General features: G+C 33.6%; 3 protein-coding genes and 2 non-coding genes across 6 annotated transcripts; 2 read left to right on the top strand and 3 right to left on the bottom strand.

Annotated features, from left to right (window-relative positions):
* Positions 1-2,426: 2,426 nt before the first annotated feature.
* LOC130797645 (uncharacterized) lies at positions 2,427-6,497 on the bottom strand. The gene is made up of 7 exons (XM_057660335.1): positions 5,419-6,497; positions 5,111-5,197; positions 4,802-5,014; positions 4,399-4,563; positions 3,978-4,031; positions 3,721-3,867; positions 2,427-2,980 (listed from the first exon to the last, which is right to left on the bottom strand). Exons 1-7 carry the CDS (start codon positions 5,614-5,616, stop codon positions 2,603-2,605), a joined length of 1,242 nt encoding a protein of 413 aa, XP_057516318.1. The 5' UTR covers positions 5,617-6,497; the 3' UTR covers positions 2,427-2,602.
* On the top strand, positions 5,488-16,447 carry LOC130797646 (plant UBX domain-containing protein 10-like). Of its 2 annotated transcripts, none has more exons than XM_057660336.1 (5): positions 5,488-5,616; positions 12,809-13,840; positions 14,702-14,875; positions 15,175-15,384; positions 15,989-16,447. In XM_057660336.1, the coding sequence occupies exons 2-5, from the start codon at positions 13,229-13,231 to the stop codon at positions 16,214-16,216; spliced, it is 1,224 nt and encodes a 407-aa protein (XP_057516319.1). In that variant the 5' UTR covers positions 5,488-5,616; positions 12,809-13,228; the 3' UTR covers positions 16,217-16,447. The 2 variants fall into 2 exon arrangements, with proteins under 2 accessions (XP_057516319.1, XP_057516320.1); XM_057660337.1 differs by lacking the exon at positions 5,488-5,616 and adding an exon at positions 6,640-12,621.
* Positions 16,448-16,667: 220 nt separating this feature from the next.
* Positions 16,668-16,740, bottom strand: TRNAR-UCU (transfer RNA arginine (anticodon UCU)). The gene has a single exon. It is a non-coding gene; the product is annotated as a tRNA-Arg (tRNA).
* A 765-nt stretch (positions 16,741-17,505) lies between these two features.
* TRNAR-UCU (transfer RNA arginine (anticodon UCU)) lies at positions 17,506-17,578 on the bottom strand. The gene has a single exon. It is a non-coding gene; the product is annotated as a tRNA-Arg (tRNA).
* Positions 17,579-17,681: 103 nt separating this feature from the next.
* Positions 17,682-22,068, top strand: LOC130797639 (phosphatidylinositol transfer protein CSR1-like). The gene is made up of 7 exons (XM_057660316.1): positions 17,682-17,942; positions 18,895-19,047; positions 19,595-19,741; positions 20,162-20,308; positions 20,773-20,895; positions 21,556-21,645; positions 21,747-22,068. Exons 1-7 carry the CDS (start codon positions 17,808-17,810, stop codon positions 21,762-21,764), a joined length of 813 nt encoding a protein of 270 aa, XP_057516299.1. The 5' UTR covers positions 17,682-17,807; the 3' UTR covers positions 21,765-22,068.
* The last annotated feature ends 334 nt before the right edge of the window (positions 22,069-22,402 follow it).

Raw genomic sequence — 22,402 nt, 5'->3', positions numbered from 1 at the left:
CATAACAGGGTTATGTGACAGTCATACCGCCAAATATCACGCGATATTCCTTTAACCGGCCCTAAACTTGGTCTTTTACACTTCTACATTGCGTGTAGTATCGGTTCTACAAATTTGAAAATCTTTGCAACTTGGCCGATATGATATGATGAGGTGTGGAGTATGCCTTGTTTTGTAGGTTTAAATAGCTCTATAGTGTATTAACTCTTGAATTATTAATTGTCACATTTATACTTGGTACAATTTTACTGCTTTGAAACAGACTAATCCGTTTAACTCTGTCTAGATAATGAGATAGTAAGCAGAGAAGAGTCTAGTGAACTAATTGAAATAACATATCAATAAAACTAAATAACAATTTAATGATGTTGTTGATCTCTAATTACTATGTGCTAACGGATATCTGAAATCCTTTGGTTTTTGTACATTTCTTTGTACATTGAACGTGGTTTCTTGGTACAATTTACTCTTACTAATTAAGTAGTCTTTTGGTTATAATCAGCAGGACTTATTCTAATGGTCGTGCAGATGGACACAGGCTATTGCTAACCCTTGTGCCCTGGTGATTGTAGGTCAGTTTTTTACATTTCTACTATTTTCTATGCTCTCCCTATTTCATGGACCTAGATTGAAGTTGAATTAATATATTTCTTGCATTTCTTTCTTAATTTGGCCTCTTCTATATCTTTTTTGTCTCCTAATACTTGAAGAATTTCTTACTATAGTTTTTTAATAAAGGTATTGGCACACAACACAAGCCAAAGTTTTTTATTATGTTATTTAATTACTCGTAATTGCTTGGATAAACATATAGTTGACTAAAAATGTAAGTAAGCCAATGTTGTAGTGGTACTAATTTTCTGTAGAACCAATTAATGATAACTAAACTATAGGTGAAGGGCTGAAGGGATCACAAATTAGGATTAATGATTTCTTTATATAATTTTATATAATTTTACAACTCAATTTTAAGAATCTAGTGACTTGAGAATTGTCATTTGCTTTTAGGATCTCTTCTGTTCAACTTATTAAAACTTATTTGAGTTTTATTCAGTTCAAGTAATAAGTTTAGTACAATTTAATTTTCTCACTCATTCACCTATTATAAGCTCAGTTCTCCTAGATTGAGGAAAATATTTTTAGGTTCTTTTTTATCGGTGATGTTTAAGTGTTTATATACAAAAAGTAGATCTATTATGTATTATTGTCATTTTAATAACTTTGTGCTTAGAAAATTTAAAGTTGATGATATATAGTTTATTTCATATAATCACCATTCACCAAGTGGGTTTACCGTATACATAAAATACTGTTGTTTCAATTCTCAAAAGATTCATCTTGTTTGGTATGGTCAACTCCTTGCAAGATTGTCTATGGTCTCTTTCATGGGCCTTGGCATAGTAGTAATTATCTTGTTATAAGCTCTTCCGATCCTTGAAAGCTGTATTTTACGATGTGATGCTGTAATTTAGGATTTAAACTTATTAAAAATCATAGAGGCACGTGGAATTTTCTTGTATGATGTGAGTTTCTTCATACGGAACTTTCCAATGGATTTGGTTTTCCTTTTTCTCCCGCAGACTACATAGATTTCCTCAATCTTGTGTGCTTTTGTAAATCCAATTTTGTCTGTTTTTAGTACATGCACCTGTTCTCATAACCAAAGCCTTAAAAATTCAAATGATATATTGCAAAAATACAATTTAGATCACAGTCCGGATATTGCAGTCAATGCGGCTATATTTTGGTCATGGTAAAATCTTTACCAGTACTGCAGTACGACAGTGATACGGCGTTGTTTTTGCACTATGCTAGCCGAGCAATGCTCATATAATGTGCTCATCAAATCAAATAAAACAAAAAACTTAATCTAGCCTTGTAATTTTTGCAGGTTTCTGCTACATAAACTTTCATTGTCAAATCGGAAAAAAAACCCTATGTTAAGAAAGCTACACCTATATCCTTTAAGGCGTCTTCTTCTTTGATCAGTCACGTTGACAAAGCTACAGACGTGAGACCTCTTTTTTAGGTATGATTTTGATGTTTACTACTGTTTCTTTGTTGTTTGTTCATTTTAGCCTTGGGCTTAGTTAAGTATCTCTGTCCACATTTTTCATTATTCCAATGCCATTAAGTGGTTCCCACCTAGGATGAGTTTTAAGAGGGTCAGATATACGCAATACCTTACCCAGTGATAAAACTAACAAAGAAATTGTTTTCAATTGACCTTTAGTAGCAAACGTTATATGCAACTGCACATAAATAAGAAATGCACATGATTTATTGATCTAGGTCATTCATTTAGTTCTTGGACTGATCCCTTCCTTGATTTTGCTAATTCCCAAGAACTGGCGTGATATTTTAATTATCTTTTATAATCATTTCAAATTTTTAAAAGGAACAAACTCTGGAACACACACAAAAAATAAAAAAGAATAGCCTATTAACAACTTGTATTTCTTGGATATACACTGATCTCACTGAATAATGCACTGCTAGAGAAATAATACTAAGATATCAATACTCATAACCTGACCTTAATGAAGCCATGAGAAAACCAAAATCAAAATCACAATTCTCCTTTTCTCTATTCTTTTAAGTTTTAAGGACAATGTACATTCCTTCCCGGTCCTCCATAATAAAAATAATTGCCCCAGACATTATTTCTTCCTTGTTTTATATTATAGCAACTAGGATGATCAGCCAGAAGTTGAAGATTTGATAAAGGAATCAAGTTATTATCCCAATCAACCGCCTGTAAATTACGGAAATATGCAGCTTTTCTGAACCCTTCATCAGCAAAATGGCCGCTACCCATTTGAGTGGCCGTATGGAAACCTGAAGATCTGGTGTTAACAATTTCTCCTCCAAACTGAATCATGTTTGCATGTGTTCGTAAGTGGCTGAACAAAAATGCTGGCCAGTACCCTACTAATAACCCTGATCCAAGTTCAAGCCACCAGTGTCCGTGTTTTGGGTCCTGTATAAAACATGCCACTTTCTTATTTTAAGTTTATTAAAATTTATCAAAAAGGAACTAAAAAAGTAATGAACAAAATATTGTAGGAAAAATAGCAATTTAGTTTGGCTTCTTTTTATTTCTTGTCATGGTGCATTGCTTGCAAAAAATACATAGTTGTGACTTGTGAAAATGACTGTACTTTTTCATGTCCCCTAGACCTAGTATTTGTCATTTTTTGTTTCTTGTCGTTTTTTGGTTCGAGGGTAAGCTGAAGAATCTTCTACGAGAAAGGATGGAGGGAGCAATTAACCCATCCACTAAGTGGTGAGAATCTATCTCTGTTATAAGGCTAAAAGAGAAAGCTTTCAACCACCATATAGAGTAACTGCAAGGTCTACTTTTCCATGTTTCACCTCCAACAGAATAAAGGACCCCCTATGACTATAGTCAATAGTTAACATACTATATAAAAGTATATCATTAATGAAAGTTTGACAAGAAAAGACTAGTAGCTGAACTAATATACAAAGAATGAAGCTTTTGACTAAGTAGTGAGGATTAAATGAAGTTTATTGTCAAACCAGATAAACTTCATGTTTGTTGCTTTGTCTGCAAGTTTAAATATATAAATATAAATGACAAGTCAAAAATGTAACTGAAACTAAGCGGCGTGTCTTTAAGGGATGGCTCAATATGAAAGGAAGACTTATTATTTAGCAATAATATGAAATTTTAATGTTTTTAATGATGAAACTTGCCTTCCAAACTGTGATACTGAGGTCATATTGTCTACCACTGAAGGTTGATCTGGGGGAGATTGCTGCTCCAATGGCTATCTTGGAGTTGGTCTGAACAAAGCCTGAACATAATAGGTTGTAGCATCCAGTGGCCTGGTACGCATCCGTCTACATCAACAAAAATATTTGTCTTAGTTACCATCATACAGAAGTACATATTTAAAATCAAAGACATAAGAGAATATTATACATGAAAAACAACAATTCCAGAAACATACCGTCCAATACGTGAAAAATCTCGGGTATTGATCACCATACAATGCTGGGTTTGCCTGAGAAACAAATTGTAGGTTAACTATTTGGTTATATTGCTTCATTAAAACCAAGTTGCCATTTGTTTTTTTTTTTTAATAATTTTTTTAAGATGGGATGGTTGAAATGCTATGTTAAGGTAGATAACCGGACATAATCGAAAAGATATAATTTGAAATGAAGAGTTGATGAAGGGTTTTAGAGTCGACAAAATTAGAGAAAATCAATTATATTAGTGAATAAAGTACAATCTTTGTTACCGATGATCTCTCACATTGAATATTTGAATTTTGTTTTCATAAAACTCACATTGTACGTTGGGTTAAGCGTTGACATTGTTATATTGTTATTGCTGGTGGTATATAAAAATATATCTGATGTACTAACCTGCCAGCCTGCTTCAATGGTATTAAGATCATTCCCAAAAGAACCGGAGATGACCCAAATTTGTGACAAGCTAAATTCATTTGGATCAGTTACTTGAGGTGTCCAAACATTCATACTGGCTTTGGCACCATAAAACTGCTGCCCGTTAACGAAAGCTACTGCATGCTGTATGAAAGAAAACCGTATATTATGTATTATACATTGCCTTTTCTATTCACACTTTCAAATGTGATATTGATAGTATATAACATATCCGGAGGCTACTTGAGACAGATATCAATTGATTCAACATTCTAATGACTATGATCATATGAATTATTTTTGAAGGGGAAATGCTTTGTTTTACTTGCTTTTACATTTTCTTGTTCTGTTTTAAACATAGAAAGTGTTAACCTTCTCTAACCTCATGACCACTGCCATCTGAGTCTCGCCTTACGAATCTTCTAGGTTTTCTTCCAAATCTTCGAATTTTATCTGCTCTTAAAATATCTTCTTCTGTAGTTCTTCTGATTGGAATAGTTCCTTCTGGGCATGATTCTCCAGATTCTGTCCATTGCTGAAGATTGTGGGTAACTTCATCAACAGGGTCTGAATTTTTAGTTCTTTCTGGTGGGTCCTGTATAGGTCATCAATGAAAACAGCATTAGATTTTTGAAAACATATGCTTTAGTATATTCATTTCAACTTTGAATGCTCAAAAATTGTTCATCACCAATGGCTTTTGTCCTTTGAGCTCTGGATGATCAAAAGCTGGTTGAAGATGTATTTGAACACAGTTTATGAAATCTCCATCGGGACTCTGTTTCAAAACAAAAAATAAACATATGAGAATCTTTTTTTTTTAAAGATTACTAATCGCTACTATTATGCATGTATCCAAGGGAAATCCAGGTCTGAGCCTACTAGGCAGGTCATTTGATAGGATTCGTATCCTGGATTCTCCCATTCTTAGTTTCCCACACCTAAGAAGAAGATAAAAGAAGTGTTTTTACGGAGTTCAAGGTAGGAAAATGGGCATGCCTTAATAGTCTTGACAGCAGGCTTGTTGATTTTCTTGAGATAAGCTCTGATCCTTCTTAATTTCTGCAGCTCTTGTTGTGGCTGAAGAGTTTGGTTGAGCTGTAGCGAAAGGGTGGAGCTAAACGTTGAAGCAACAATGAGGAAGGAAACAACAAATTTGACAAATAATGAGGAGCAACATTTACTTCTTGGAGCCATGTAAGTTTGAATTCTGAAGTCTAAATGTCTGCTTGTTTTCTTTTGCTTGACGAGATTTTGTTTTTTGTATGTATTACTCTTGTCTGCTATGATGAACACTGGAGTCTTATATTCTAGGATTTTGTCTTTGAGGGAGAAGGTTTTATTCTATTGCTTCCAGAAACTAAATTAAGGAATTCAAAGGATGCCAGGGCTCAATCTCACTAACTCACCATTTCCTAAGGCACAGAAACAGACAGCTAACCTTTCTGTCTTTAATAGATTCCTGTGTCTTGGTTTTTGGTCTAACAATCCCTTAAGGTCCACCAAATTTATTTAAAGCAGACCATTTGGATGGTTGTGTTACTTAAGTTTAACTTTACCCATAATGCGTTGACACCACCTCAGAAAAAGTAGCTCTTTTTTAGTGCGTATGCATGTGTGTATAATGAGAACTGAATTAGTTAATAGACTTGCTAAATGTTTGCTCTATAAATCCTATTCCAGTAAGAAGGTTATTTATGATTATATAATTTTTACATCCACTAGGTTTAAGTAAATTGAAAACAACCTTTTTATTAGCTACCTAGAGGCAATAGGACAAACCTCTTTTACTAACAAGAGTGTGGTTATGTGCATATGACCCTCAAATCCCATTTTAGTGAAAGCCGCTTAATAGGATTGAATAATGGAATATTTTAGGCCAAGTAAATGGATTATCCTGGCAGAAACTGTAGAAAAAATATCTAAATCTGGGTGACCAGTTAAATTGTGTCAATTTTTCTTTCCTTTTATTAGTGGAGTAACTTGGAATATATGTTTCTTACTTTATTTGAAAAGAATTTCTTTTGCTTAAAATGGTGAATAATGCTGACTTTATATTCTTTCCACTAACCTCCTTTTTTCATTTACGAACATTATTACTCCCTTCGTTTTCTAATGTTTTTTCCGTTTAAAATATTTTATTTTGAAGAGAGAAATTTGATTAAGATTTTTAAAACATATATAGATGATAAAATATATACATGTGAGATCTCGTTAAATTTGTCTTAATGTATACTTTTTTATCATATATTTTTTATAATTTTTTATAATTCATATTTAAATATATTAAGGTTTAAAAGTTATTTTGAAAACTGTGCAAGAAAAATAAATGAGAAAAATAGAAAAGAACGGAGAGAGAGTATGTTCTAAGATCATGATCTTAGTGGTGGTACCACAATTAAAGCTAGTGGTATTTAGGTGGGAGCTGAAACTTGAAAGAATGGATTGAAATTTCAAATAAATGGGTCATATCATCGGATCTGATATCTAAATAATCATCAGAAATTTTATTGTTGAATTTTTTTTGGACTGACTGGACTTTTGAGTTGTAAAAACATAATACTCCATAAATCATCTGAAATAATTATAATGGCTAGAGATGACCTTATTATTAACTAATGACTAATTAAAAAGCTCTTAATTTTTCGCCTTCCAATACATGTAGGGCAGGCTACTTAGTAGATACCCCTAATCATTTAAGGGGTTTTTATGATAATGTGATGTGATTAACCTAATATGAAAAGCTGAAATGTCTCCTTGTGCAGAGTGCTTTTACCTACAGAATTTATGTGCACAACAGCAAAGGCTCCTATTTGTGTTTCAAGATATGCATGTTTTTCTCTTCTAATTTTCGTTTGAGAGTCTACTCCTAATTTCCTATGAGTTTTCCCAGCCCATACGCCTTAAAAAGCTCTTAGTTCTCGAGTATATGGGGATATTGTTTTGCATTCAGAGGGGTATTCATGTGCACATAAATTGAGCTAAATTGAGTTTGCACTTAGGAATTTTAATTTCTTAGGAAGTTGAGTTTTACTTGTTAACACAATACCAAAAATGATAGGAGTTTAAAATTTTCAAGAAGTGTAACTACCTACACTCTACTAGAATTTACCTACCATACACTTCCCTTAATTATTTGGAGTTCTTATGGTATTGAAAACTTCTTCATGTCATCCAATTTTTTATTTAAACCCACGTGAATTTAACAAAAGATGTAACTTTCTCGGAATTAGAACTTTCCATGAAATTTACTTCTTTCGTGAAACAAACAATCTCTATTTAGAGTAAACAGACATAAATGAATTTCAAGGACACTCATGAAATTCTTTCTATTTTGAATATGTTTGAAAGAATTGTGATATTATTTATAGTTTTTTGGTCGATTACAGTTTACTAAAATTCTTATGTTATCGTAGTTCTTTTGAAAGGAAAGGAAATAAAGAGTAACCGCCACATAAAATTTAATACTAGTGAACTATTGATGCACTAATTTCTTTCGGAAAACCAAATTTATGTTGTTCTAAGCTAAGTTGTTGTATATTAATTGTTAAATAAATTGTGAAACTAGAAGAGCATATTCACATTAAACTATACTTTCACTTTATTCTTTTTGCTAACTTTTTGCAAGTTTATACTTAACTAATAACTCCTATAGTCTTTTAGGACGATTTTTCACATTAATTTTATCTGTAGTCAATTGTTCGGATTAAGTTACTCCTTTGATTGACACTCAATGTGTTAAGCACTAATGCATTCCATCAATAGCTATTTCACCAACCGTCGTACATACACGCTCAATTCTCAAAGATTGTCATTTAATTAGGCCCACAACCATTGGCACAAAATTATGGCGTATGCATCTGTTAGAAAAATACATGAATGGTTTAGATTTTTAGTCATTTAATGCTGTCCTGCAGACCTGAAACCTTTGTACAATCTTCAGCTACTTATTGACTATTAAAATTTTATTTAAAAACCTTAAAATTCTCCTATTGGCTTCATACAAACGTTTCTTTATACGCACTAGTTTCTAAAACAAATTCTTTTGACAATTTTTGTGTAGGTTTCTCTTAAATTTTTTCAAACTTTATCTTAAAGTGTGAGTTATTTAATAATATTGGGGTAATAGAATATTGTTATTTCTCTTTGATTTAGCTATTGGGTACCAGTCAATTTATTAAATTAACCATCTCTTAATAACCTCATAACATGGGGATTAAGGTTTAACATTATTATTGTTGTAGAGCTATTTCTTAATAAGTTGTCCATGTTAGTCTACATAAGAAGTATAAGCATTAAGCATAGGAACTTAAGGTTCTCTTGAGAATTGAAAGCGATGCTTCTAGCTAGGCACACATCTCTCCATTCAGCTCGTGTCTGATGCTAGAGCGCACTATACAGTTGGTGGTTGTCTATATGCGTAGGGTATGCATTTTAAAGGGATGTAAAATGAATACCTCATTTGAATACGTGCTTATGATTTGAATAGTCGTGTACGGCTTAACTCATTGAGTTTCATCCCTTTTATGCCTTTAATTACATGCGCAAACATGATGTTTTTGGGGGCAGTAAGTTATGGACCTAAATCCTTTGGCTTCTGGGTTAACTTTTTTAGGGTTTTGGGCAGGGTTTGCTTGCCACTTTAAAACACTTGTCTTTTCTTGTTTGTTAGGACACTTCTTTTCATACAAAGGAAAACCCACCTCACATGCCCCCACAAACTTGCAAAAGAATATATAAAATGGGGTAAGAAAAAGAAAAAGAATGATGGCCCACATGAGAGTAAAAGTTTGATACAGTTATGAAAGCATGCCTGGTTGCCTACCCCTCCTTATAATAAAGCTGGCATAAAGGATTAGATACTCTCCATGGAATTGAACCTAATTATATAATCATTTTGTGATGTAGAATGGAAAGCTGACTGGTTTTCTTAAAGTTTGCGTATAATATAAGATTATAAGTATAACACTTATGCCTAAAAAGTTTATAATAGACGAAATATTTGGTTAATCTTGAGGTTTATCACTTAGAAGCATCAATTATATCTACTCGGTTGTTCACGAGTAATTGTGTTGGATCCTTGACACGCGGTTGTTGGCGTGGATGTGTTACCTCTGTGCTCTGTTTCCTTTGTTTATTTTAGGTATAATTCAGTTCCATTCAACTCAACTTAGTTTAGTTCTACTTAGTCGAGAACTAGTCATTTGACAATTTTTCCATGCAAGCAATATGAGTTATCAACTCTTTAGTCTCTTTAGTCATTTGGCAATTTAGTTACGAGATTTATTATGTGACAAGGGATGTAGGGGTTGTAAAATGTTGATTCTCATAGTCCATGTATCAATGTACTTAAACGAGTAAGTTTGTGTAATTGAACCAAAATGCTTTGAAGAGGAAGAAAAAAGTGACATAAGATTGGTGTCAATTTTAATCCAAACATGATTTGAAGTCAATTTCTTGAAGAAAAATCAAGCTTTGAATATGGTCACTTTTGCCTTTTTCTTTCCACTTGGAAGGTGCATTGTTCCAATTCTAATCTTAAACTGACGTCAATGTGAAGCTTTGTATATGTTCTCTGAAAGGGAATGATGATATTGATAGCAATACATAAGACTCTGAGAATGGAGTCATCGGAAGGTTTCTTTTCTCATTATTTTGTGGAAGATTTAGTTAGACATTAAAAAAGAGAAAGAAATTGTTTTAAGCGGATGTTTCAATACGTTGGGTTCATATTTCAGAGTAGTGGGGACATGTAATAAGATGTGAAGCATACAATTAAGTGAGGGGAAAATGGAAAGCGACTACTAGATTATTATGTGATTGAGGTGTGCCCTTAAAGTTAAAGGTTAAGTTTTATTATCGAACAACCATTAGATCAATGGTACTACATGGATTATGTTGGTCTTTTAGAAAGAATCATAGTAGAAAGATATAAGTAGTAGAAATGTTAATGCTCCAATGTATGAGCAGACATACCTTGAGGGATAGAACTTGAAACGAAGATATAAGAAAAGTTTTAAGAGTCAAATATTGATGAAAAGATGAAAGAGAATCATTTAAGATGGAAAAAACAGGGATTAGTCAATCGGTTCGGAAAATTGAAAGTTGGAGCTCAAAAGACTTAGCATGGGGGCAAGGAAGATCAAAGATAACTTGGAGGATGGGACTGGAAAAAGTTATGAAAGGTCTAAATTTACAAATTGAGATGGTAGAAATTCGAAATAAATGGAGAAGAGGAACCCATGAGAGCAGCCATTTGAAAATAGTATATATGTTTATGTAGTTGATTCCAATCTTTTTGGATTAAGACTCAGACATTATTGTTTGGTGTTTCTTTAGTGGTTAAAATCTTTCCCTTTATCTTTGTGATAGGATTTGATTTTCAATTCCTAAAAAAAATCAATTTTCTCTTTTCCTCTTGTGTGTAGTAAATTATCCTTATCCTGTAACAAAAATTTTAAGTTCACATATTTCATATATGCACATCTCGTACTCTATTAATTATAGAAAACTATGTTGCAGTAGAGTCTATATCTCTTTTGTAGGAGTATTATAATGCTTCTCTGCCTCTCTCCTAAAGCCACATTCTGTGATGGATAAGATGAGGATCAAGGAGCCACAACCCTGTATAGTGCGTTCTTGGGCTAGTAGTAGAACCAGGAATCAAATTATCCCCTTTTTATTTCCACGTGGCTTAATGCACAGCATATGATAAAGATGTTTTTTTTTTTTCTGCTTTAAGATTGTGACAAAACACCTAAAAATCATAAGTGGATTACAGGCGCATTGTATTCTACACTGGATTTTGTTCACAATTCAAGGCAGGTGGCAGCACTGAAGTTATTTCAATAATTCAAGGAAAAAAAAAAAAAAAACCTTATTTACCTAACCCAAAAAAAAGGGTATTGTTGTTATGAGCATGTATGCTTTCCCCACCTAAATTGAACTGACCCACACTGACAGGGATAATGAAAGTCCATTCCATTACCTCAATGTCATTAAGTGACTTTCACTTTAGCAGAGTTTGGAGTGAAATGTATGCAATGTTACAGTTGCTAGTGTTAACAGAGAATGGAAGTGACGGGAAAATTTGAACTGAAATTAAGTTGAGGAAAACAAGCTTAACAGGTTAAGCATGTGGGCAAAAAAAATTCTTAATGCTTGTTTGAAAACGATGATTTCATTTGGATACCTAGAATTGGCTCAAAATTTAGTGTTTGACAAATAAAAAAAATAAAATTTGGATTTGAACTAATTTCACCGTTATTTTGAAAGTAGTTAAAGTTGAAGATTTGAAAATGACTTTTCAAATCTTTTGATTCTTAAATTCTTCATTTATGATTTCATAATTGAAATCTACAATTTAAAATGAAATGCTTATTCCCTAACACAAGCTAATATAATTGTGCGATCAGTTTTGTTGTATTGTCCTAGTTTTATGATGGAGATAGTTCATTGGATTTTGGATTTGAATCCATGTGATATAACCTATAATGGGTTTTTTAAAATGATATTTCATTTGTACCTCTTATAGAAAAAAAGCTGAGGTTGATTGCCATAACTTTACAAAAAGTTCCACTAAAAGGAAAGCAAGCCTTCAGGCTTCAAAAAGCATGAACTAGCTGTTCAGGGAACTCTAGTGAAGAGGACAAAACTAGACAATTCATAATATTCATCACTCAGACCTTTTCCCATTTTTTTTATGTTGAAAATTAGAGAGGATTCTCTTGGGGTTGTGATTTTGAAGGTCAAAAGTGTTTGCAAAGCAACATTCTTTTGTATTCTAGTTTGATCTAAATCATTCATCCTATATCTGCTAGGTGTATTAATTATTTCGAAGTAAACAGTGGCTTTTTGTTGCAAGTTGCAACTTTGCAAGGTCTCTAATTTAGTAGTTTGTTCGGTAGACGTAATCACTGTTGACTTGTCGTAGATGCAGATAGTTTGCACATTAGTGGTTAGCTATCAAAACAATTAGTACTAGAAATTACAGCTTCTCAACATAAGAGTAACTTTTTTTTTTTGTGTTAGACTGGTAGTGTTTGGCTATTCGCTAGTAATCTATGTAGGATTAATTTTGGAACCTTGGCTTAGAACTCACTATTTGCTTGCCTTTGCGCGCACCTTCTCTTGCACAAATGATATGTTGGAGACTTTGAGTTGATTGACTTTACGATGAGTTGACCTTGAGACACAAGTAAGGTGAGTTTAGCCTCAAGAAACTATAGTCCTATACTTGATTTAGGTGTCATTCCTTGTTATGACTGTTGTTCTTGGCAAGAGACTAGAAAGTATATGCTATATCTTGAGTTCTGCTAGAAATTCTTATCCTAATATTAATTAGGAAATTATGTTATATGATTTTCTAATATAAGTATATTATTTTCAGGAACAAAGAAAAGGACTGAGAAATGAGAAAAGACTGTTAACTTTGTGCAATATGCTCTTCAATCATGTCAATTGAACCTATTTTTGAAAGTTCACAACAAATCTTGTTTACTCCACAGCTAAGATGCTACTTAAAGTGAATCCAAAATCTTCAATGATAATATTCTTGCTTGGAGGGCAAAATTTGTAATCTTAATTTTTACCATAAGTTTGTATTAGCTGGAAGCAATCTTGACAAAGGGGATCCAAAGTTGATTTTGACATATAACATTGAAAGAACAAACAGTTCATCGCTTTTTTTTTTCAGGTTTCTCTTTTTGACCTGTTACCCCCATGATTTTAGTTCTGATGAACAAAATTTACTTCCCCTCAAAACCAGCACCAAGATCAAACCCTTCTCTATCACTTCTAAAAAAGGAGAATGTCATCCTCAAATGCGAGGGAAAATTCAAGAACAAGAGCTGGAGACTATCCCAGTTGCAGCAGTGGGATAGTCAGAAGGATAATAAGTCTACCAAGAAGCATTTTGGGAGGGTTTTCAAGGGCAATGGGCCATGGTATTGATCTAATTGGAAGAGGGGAAAGAAGAAACCATTTATATCCTCCGGCAACGCATCAGCTGCTTCTACCACCACCCCATTTTCCACTATTCCCACCAGTTTACGAGCAAGAGACTGCGTCGATAGACGATGAATGGGCTTTTTTGAACAATTTTGAGCAGCATTATGGCACAATACATGCGTTCTTTTATGCTTGTAGGTTCATTCAGGCTTTGAAGATTGCCCAAGATGAGAAAAAATTTGTGTTCTTATATTTACATTCTCCTGACCATCCCTTTACAGCAGATTTCTGTCGTCAGACTTTGTGCTCAGAAATTGTAGTTCAGTTCCTGGATGCTAATTTTGTTAGTTGGGGTGCCATTTCTGATAGAGGGGAAGGTTTGCAGATGAGTGGGATTTTAAGGCCTCCTAGTTTTCCCTTTTGTGCTGTTATTGCTCCTGCTTCTGGTGATAATATTGCTGTGCTGCAACAGGTTAGGGTTTCCATATTTACCAAAAAATTCTTATTGTTTGTGCCCCTTCCTCCAAAAATGGAAAGTAAAACAGGATTAGGGTTGCTGCACATGCCCACCTTTTTTTGTCACAGCAATGCGTGTAATAATTGAACCCCCAAGATGGGTTTATTTCCCCAATTTTCACCTTGTGAATAACGAAATGGAATCAGACAGAATGCTGTAGATTATGGTGAGGAAATATGTTCTGAGCAGGGCAAAGCTACTAGTGGGTGAAGGCTGGCCATAACTCATCCTTAAAAATCATTAAATGCGGTATTTGGCCAACAAATTATTTTAACTCTACATTTGAGTCACATTAGTCACTAGTCTTGCTGTCAATATTAATTGCTCGAGTGTTCTAAACTTTTGAAAATTTTACCATCTCATTATCAAAAAAATTAAGGCTCTCCTCACCTAAAGTCCAACTTCGCCTCTAATTTTTGAGTACTATAATAATATTTCTATTTTTTCCGGTTGTGAATATTTAATCCAACACTAATCTTTTGGATTAAGGCTCAGGCATTATTGTTGTTGTTATTGTACAATTTTTTGTTGTTGATGTTTGATTGATAATTATTAAAATTTACTCAAACTTGTAAGAAAATTGTTGATATGTATAATATATTCGTCGCATCCTAGCTTCATCTGCATATAGCATAGTGAACTGCTTGAAGATTGGTAAATTCCAAGAGTAATTGTTTCAGACTAGCCTAATTTAGTAAGCAAAACAGTGTAGTCCTACTTATTAAATGATCTTTGAGTTTTAGAAAACATTTGGACTGAAGAACAAGGATCCTGAATCCTGATACATTTCTTTGTTTATGGTATCAATAAACTTAGATTGAAGGGCCAGTTTCCCCTGCAGAATTAGTGGAAATATTACAGAGGACATTAGAAGAACAGGGGGTTGCCTTTGGCAGTGCAAGAGCTAAAGAGGAAGACAGACGGAGGGCGGATCGTCGCTTGAGAGAAGAGCAAGATGCTGCATATCTTGCTGCCCTCAAATTAGACCAGGTTTTTATTCATTTAACCTATTTAAGAATTCAATTTCTGTATGTCACTCGAACTCTTTATTTGGTTCAAGTACATGTGCCGGATCCTTGACAGACCCGGACACTTGGAATACTTCATTTCGGACCAAAAATGTCGAGTTTTTCATCAATTAACCAAGTCTGAACCTGAATGTATCCTTGTCGGATACAAGCTTCTGCATTCGAGTGATAAGCACGTCCTTGGTGAACAAATTCATTTCAATTCCCAAACCATCAAATTATAATCTGTTAAATATTATTCCTTTATTTTTCTGTTTTTAGGAGAGGGAAAGACTGAGGAATCTGCCTCTACAACAAACAACTCAGAAACCAGAAACACATAAACAAGCATCAGACAGAGGATTTATTCAGTGGCCAAGGCAAAATCTTATACTGAACAAGGCTAGTCAAGTCAAAGAATCAGCTGCAATAAATAGTGAAAACCTGCACAAAGATAGTGTCAACAAGGCTAATAATAATGCAATGACTCAGGTAATTTGAATTTCTCCTATTATTTTTCAGTACAATTGACTATTCATTACCAGTAAATTATTTGATTGTGTAAAAATTAATGACTAAAATGCTTAAAATTTAGTACCATGGTATGAATTAGGTGACTAATTCTTCCATTTATCGCTCAAGAGACACCTGCATGTTCATAAACCAATAATATTTGACTCAACCGTGCTCAGACTCTTCAAACTACCTCAAGTACCCATGTCGGACCCTTGACTCTTAAAACATGAGTAAGGCACCGGGACATTACATGTTGACTCAAAATCTTGGGATGTTTTTATAAAATAATCAAATCACAAACTGGGGCATGTATCGCTGTCGTTCTTGGATATACCAGTTCGAGTAACATAGTCACATAGATAGTTAGTACATAGTGATTTAAGAACTCTGCCCAGTACTACCTAGTTATCCTTATCTAGTCATTCTAGATTATATATTAAGACGATGTTATATAACATTAAATTTAATACGGTACTTAATATATTAAGACGTTATATGTTAATGTCGTACGAGTATCTTGCACTCAGATGCACGCTAATCATTTGTAATGTCGATGAGTTTTGTCGATGGTTTTCCACAGATATTAATAAGGTTTCCGAATGGCGAGCGAAGGGAGCACAGTTTCTCAGCAACAGACAAGGTACAAGCAATCTATAACTACATAGATGCACTTGGTTTACCAGGAATTCAGAATTACAGATTAATCTCAAGCTTCCCCAGAAACGTTTTTGGTGTTGATCAAATGGACATGACTTTAATTGATGCTGGTCTTCATCCTAGAGCTAGTTTGTTTTTAGCCCTTCTCTAACTTCATATACTGAAAATTATTTCATATGTATTCTTAAATTTGATATATTAATCTCTCATATCGATTTACATAATGTTGTTTTTCAAGGAGACGCGGAGGATATTCTAGTAAAAAAAATGTACGAGTCTTTTTCTTACATGTGTATTTATCTTATTAAAACTTTGTAACATAGTACTTTCTTAGTTGTATAATATAACTCTTGTTAATTATGTAGCGCTTACAATTATGCTATTAGCTATTATAATTTATTAACATAAATATTTCTATTTGTTTGAAAACGACTATTATTTTCTTTTAACATAAAAAAAGTTCAAAGAAAATAATTTAATATAATTTATATTATTCAAAATGAGTGTTTGAATGGGTAAAAAGTACAGATTTAATCAGTACAAATTCACAATTGCAATGGAGATGTATAGCTTTTGTAAAATAATCATAAGAAATAAAAATGCACGCTCGGTGGGACTCGAACCCACAATCCTTTGATTAGAAGTCAAATGCCTTATCCATTAGGCCACGAGCGCTCAGTTGATATTAGTGGCAAACAAAAATAATTATAATCAAGTTATTACCTTTCTAACAATTTTAAATTGTGTATCCAATTCGAAATTATTTTTATTTATAAAACACTTTTTACCAATTACCCTCTCATTTCTTCAAGGATACAAATAAATAAACGTCGAGGATCTTTAATAATAGTATCTAAAGATGTGTCAAATCAATATAAATGTAATAATGTGCAAGATAAATGATTTTTTAGAATTTATCCTGGCAGCAGTGAAGAATCTTGAACCTTTATATTATTCGATGGCCATCTTAATATTTAACCAGATAATCAAAAATATGTAAATAAACGTTGAGGATTTCTAATAATAGTACCTAAAGATGTGTCATATTCATATTAAAGTAATTATGTGCAAGAGAAATAATTATTTAGGATTTATCCTAGCAAGAGTGAGGATTATAAACCTTTATTATGAGGTGGTCAACTTAATATTAGACCAAACAATCAAAAATATGTAAATGGACATTGAGGATCTCTAATAATATAATAGTATCTAAAAATGTGTCATATTCATATTATTATAATTATGTGCAAGATAAATGATTACTTAATTAGAGTCCATCCTACTAATAGCGAATGATTTTTTTTAAAGTAGAAGAGTACTGAAGAATCCTAATATTAAAATTTATTTTAAAAGGCCTAATGAAAAGATCTATTTACATAATAAGTTGAAATATCAATAAAAACACCTATATTTATAATAACAATCCCACAAAAATTAATTCACGCTCGGTGGGACTCGAACCCACAATCCTTTGATTAGAAGTCAAATGCCTTATCCATTAGGCCACGAGCGCTACCTTGAAAGTTACTGTTAAAAAACAATTAATAACAATAAATCCACGTTTATCAATAACAGGTGCCTCAAACTTTTGTGTTCCACGTTTTGCCGGATGTACTTCCTTACTGGAAACACCAAAAATGGCAAAATCCCCATATATTAACAAACATTACATTAAAAAAATTGCAAATTTTGATACTGAAAATCTAAACGAAAGCTTGTACAATTGAAGAAGAGGGGAAAAAATGGCAATGAAATTGTACCCAAGTCGTTTTTGTCCACCTGCATTTCTACCAATTCGTTACAACAAACCCATAAAGATTGCTTTTTGTGTTAGAAACTTCAGCAGTGGTGCTCTTGATGCTGATGATTCTTATAAGGTCCAATTTTTTTAATTTCCTTTTTGCTAAAAATTTGATCTTTTGAACTGTTTGTCAAGATTTGGTCTTTCTTGGGAATTAATATAAATTGTTAGTATGTGATTATAAGGTTGTTAAATGCTTGATTTGGGTAGTAATTAACTTGGATTGTAATTGAACTGGGTTGATTATAGCTCATCTGATTGGGCTGCTTGTTCATTTTCTGGGGCTTTAAGTTGATTGATATTGTAAAATGAAAAAAAAAATAAAAAACTAAAAAATAAAAAAATTGGACAGTGCTTTAAATTTCTGCGTTGTGAAGCTTGTTAAATGCTTGAAATGGTTAGTAATTGAATTGGGTTGTGTTGTAGTTCATCTGATTGTGCTGTTTGTTCATTTTCTGGGATTTTAAATTGATTGATAATACAAAATGATTAAATATTTTGGGATAGTACTTAAAATTTTTAGTTTGTGATTATAACTTCATTTAAAGCTTGACTTCGATTATCATTTGCATTTGGTTGAAATGGAGTTCATCTTATGCAGTAATTTTGTTCATTTATGGGTGTTTAAGCTGGTTGATATTGCAAAAAGATTACACTTTGCTGATATTAATACTCCTATGTTGGTAGTGGCTAATACCTAGCCCATCTTGTATGAGACCATCCACGCTGAGACGAACTTAAAACAAGAAGTCCATAAGTTAAAAGGCGTGTCTCATGGTGAAACCGTCTCATACAAGAATTTGTGTTTAGTACCTCATCTATCATCGTCATACCCGATATATCCCGCTCATAGAAGCTATGAAGCTATGATCAAGGTCCTCCAATGAGACTCTCCATTCGAGAATACGCTATCTTCTACCTCAATGCATTTATTTAATCATATGAAACAGGATTCTTTTTTCTATCTTGATTCTCGCCGCACTACTTGTCTACTTCAGTTATTGATTTAAGCTTGAAAACTTTTGCAGTTAGTTTTGGAAGTGAAGGAAAGGCTTAAAAATGAATATCATGAGCTCCCTGTAGGCAAGAATGGACGGGATGATGAAAGCTTGATCTATTGGTTTCTGAAAGACCGCAGTTTTTTGGTTGATGATGCTGTGAAAAGGCTAAGTAAAGCTATTGTATGTATTACTTTCTATTCTAGTAATATGATTAAGTGTTGGAACTGAGCAGTACCAAGAACTGTTACTCGTCTAATCGTGCTTGTTTCTCTGTTATAAGTAAAGCTACTGTATGTATTACTTTCTATTCTAGTAATATGATTAAGTGTTGGAACTGAGCAGTACCAAGAACTGTTACTCGTCTAATCGTGCTTGTTTCTCTGTTATGTAACCATGTGTATCATGATTCATGTCTTGAACTCTTGATGGTTTTTCCTATTGGCTATCAGCCTATCACTCATACTCGGATGCTCGGACCTGTTAGTTTTTTTAATTACTGTCATAAATTTTATATTGTGTTGAATGAACTCTAGTGAAATTTTCACATAAAATTCACCGAACGTGTTTAAGACAGTCCTGAAGGGCATTGTGCTCTTGTGCATGATGTATCTTTCAACTAAGAATACCGCCTCTCACAATCGGTTTTCAGTGCTTCTTTCATTGCTGCTCACTCTTAACATGCTCTTATTTCATTTCATTGCTGATATTGCTTTCATATTAATGCAAGAAATGGCGTCAAGAATTTGGAGTGGATCATCTTTCTGAAGACTCGATGAAAAATGCAGCTCGAACAGGCAAAAGCTCTGTTCATGACTTCCTTGATGTGAACGGTAGACCGGTGCTTATAGTAGAGGCATCAAAACATTTTCCAGGAGTAAGTACAAAATTCGTGCTCTGCCAAATTTTTAGCTTTTATTTAATTCATAACAACGATGCCAAAGTCTTATCCCAACAGATTGGGGCTGACTACGTGAATCAATAGATCAGTTTTGGACTTCTAGTGGACGTCTATTAAGCTTTAATTTTATTCAACATCTATGTGGACGTATTTCCCGAGTCATTCTGTTGATTTGGTTTTACACTCCTCCTATCAATTATATGGCATAGGATTACTATTTCGGATATTTGAAAACTTAGCAACATAAAGAAAGAATTTATGAATGGCTTAATTACAATAATGGCATAGTGTGACTCACATGACCGTTAAAGTTTAAAGTGACTTTAACTTGTTCTGTTGCCTTCATTATTCCGCAGAGGCCCTTCTGATGATGCGTGCGTAATCGACTAATTACAGATGCAGGAAGAGGATGAAAAATTATGCATTTTCCAGATTGAGAAAGCTTTGAGTAAGCTCCCTGAAGGCCAAGAACAAATACTGGGGATAATCGATCTCAGAGGCTTTGGTACTGCAAATGCAGATATGAATTTCTTGACTTTTTTGGTAATTTCGTTGACCTTTTCCTGTGTAACTACAAATTCCAAGTATTTACTTTCCTATGTTTACGTCCCTTATTTTGGTGAGCCCAAAGATTCATAGTTGTTTGGTTTGGATCATAGTGGACTTATTAAAATGACTCTTCAAAACATGTGCACTCGTGTAGTTGCAGATGATGTTTGCTACCAAGAGTCAATCAGAAACAACCTCTTTGTTATCACTAACAAGGGTAAGGTTGCGTACATCCAATCCTCGAACCCCCATATTGGGAGCCACTTAGTGGCTGGCATTGGGGTAGTTGAATGGTTGAAATGGTGGTACTTTCCTCTAAAATGAGGCTTTCCTAAAAATGGACTTAGACCGAGGCTTACCTAAAATGAAATATGGCCCTAAAGCTTCTTTCCGTTTTTTCATATCTATATAGAGATTTTTTGATCTATATTACTTATATCATTTAACGTGGATTGCAGTTTGACGTCTTCTACTATTACTATCCGAAGAGGTTAGCCCAGGTGCTCTTCGTGGAAGCGCCGTTTGTTTTCAAGCCTCTTTGGCAGTTGGTGAAGCCACTACTGAAACAGCATGCATCTCTGGTATTTTAGTTTTTGCCTTCCATATGCATCTTTCTATTGTGTCTTGCAGCTCTTTGTACCATTTAAGTCATATTTTCACAAGACTTTATCTAGGCTCATATCCAGATCATTGCCTTGTTCACCCCTCTCTTTAAAGCTTGACTACAGCCAAGTATGTAGGGGTTATCTGGGCATGTGCAAGGTGCCCAAGGGCCCCTTAAATTTATTTGCCTCAAATGCCAGTTTATATTAATCTTGCTTTAATCTAATTACTTATTTTTAGGCCCCAAATTTTTAAAAATTGATTAAAAAAAACCGGGTACTTAAATATTCTTGATAATTTATGCTCCGCCCCCGCTCAATTATGCAATACCCCTCAGGCCTTATCCCTCGGACAACGAACATTCTAGTGTAACATGGTCTCATATAAATAATAAAAAATTTCATATGCTTCTTAATGGAAGTAACCTAATGGTATGCAAGATTTCCATTTTCCCCCAAAGAAGGCAATAGAACATAAAATTAGTGTGCAATCTTTTCAAATATGGCTGCATCAAGACCAGGCGTGATCGAATAATAATGATGTGCTTATGCATGTGATCCTTTCCCTAAACTATGGACTTTTATGTCAACCCCCTTTAAGAAGCTGATTCTAAAACTTGCCATATTTTTGTATTGAAGGTGAGATTTTGCACAGTAGAGACAGTCCGCAAAGAATATTTTACCGAGGAAACCGTGCCATCCATCTTTAGAGATGAGAAGAATACGCAGGTGAGTGATTCTCCGTTCCTAAATAGCTCATAGTTTACAGGACTTTCGGATTTGTAACTCCTTTACTAGGTTTCTAACACCTAATGCATTACAAAATGCAGAATTGTTCAGATATGTAGTGATTTAAGATATATGATCCAGCTATTCCATTCGATTAAGTGAATGTCCAATAGATTCTTCCTTGTGGGTGATATAGATATACAACTTGAACATTAAAGCTGCAGCTAGCCGTAGAAAAATCTCAAAGATGAATGATGCTTTCTTCATAATCAAGAAGACAAATGTTATATGTTTGATTCACGGTTGCTGTTTTGTATTAGGATTCATGTAAGTGTTCGGTTGAATAAGCACAATGTAATCATATTTTAGTGTAAGATTATGTATCTTTGAAGTTTAATTTATGTAAATGATTACATTGATATACTTATCCATAATTACGTGAAGTGCTAATACTGTCGAGAACAAGGCACCCATAACCCCTGTCGTCTGAAGGGATTATTGTCGGGATTTGCAGTGTTTTGGTATTTGTTATAGATCAGGATCCTCAACAATTGCCCTTTGCCCTTAAAAGCTCGACAATTGCCCTTAAAAGCGAGGACATTGAAACAATCCCTTTCATGATAATTTTGCCCAGATGAGTTTAAGGTTTGGATATTTGGATCTTATTTTCCTAACAAAACTTAATTAAGTGCTAAAAACCTAGTGACTAAAATCACCTATTTTCCTAACATTACATTGGGTTTCCGCCTAGGAAAAA

The sequence above is a fragment of the Amaranthus tricolor genome, chromosome 13, assembly GCF_026212465.1.
Source record: "Amaranthus tricolor cultivar Red isolate AtriRed21 chromosome 13, ASM2621246v1, whole genome shotgun sequence".
Lineage (NCBI taxonomy): Eukaryota > Viridiplantae > Streptophyta > Magnoliopsida > Caryophyllales > Amaranthaceae > Amaranthus > Amaranthus tricolor.
This window is presented reverse-complemented; position numbering and strand designations above follow the sequence as displayed.

What these genes read in the sequence shown, in the direction of transcription:
- LOC130797639 (XM_057660316.1), top strand. Translation starts at nt 17,808, where the DNA reads ATGGCAATGAAATTGTACCCAAGTCGTTTTTGTCCACCTGCATTTCTA. An exon ending in AAAGGCTAAGTAAAGCTATT is followed by an intron (nt 19,048 to 19,594) that starts GTATGTATTACT and finishes TATTAATGCAAG; the next exon opens with AAATGGCGTCAAGAATTTGG. An exon ending in TGAAACAGCATGCATCTCTG is followed by an intron (nt 20,896 to 21,555) that starts GTATTTTAGTTT and finishes TTTGTATTGAAG; the next exon opens with GTGAGATTTTGCACAGTAGA.
- LOC130797645 (XM_057660335.1), bottom strand. Translation starts at nt 5,616, where the DNA reads ATGGCTCCAAGAAGTAAATGTTGCTCCTCATTATTTGTCAAATTTGTT. An exon ending in CTGCTGTCAAGACTATTAAG is followed by an intron (nt 5,198 to 5,418) that starts GCATGCCCATTT and finishes GTTTTGAAACAG; the next exon opens with AGTCCCGATGGAGATTTCAT. An exon ending in TCAGTATCACAGTTTGGAAG is followed by an intron (nt 2,981 to 3,720) that starts GCAAGTTTCATC and finishes TGTTTTATACAG; the next exon opens with GACCCAAAACACGGACACTG.
- LOC130797646 (XM_057660336.1), top strand. Translation starts at nt 13,229, where the DNA reads ATGTCATCCTCAAATGCGAGGGAAAATTCAAGAACAAGAGCTGGAGAC. An exon ending in CTGCCCTCAAATTAGACCAG is followed by an intron (nt 14,876 to 15,174) that starts GTTTTTATTCAT and finishes TTCTGTTTTTAG; the next exon opens with GAGAGGGAAAGACTGAGGAA. An exon ending in ATAATAATGCAATGACTCAG is followed by an intron (nt 15,385 to 15,988) that starts GTAATTTGAATT and finishes GGTTTTCCACAG; the next exon opens with ATATTAATAAGGTTTCCGAA.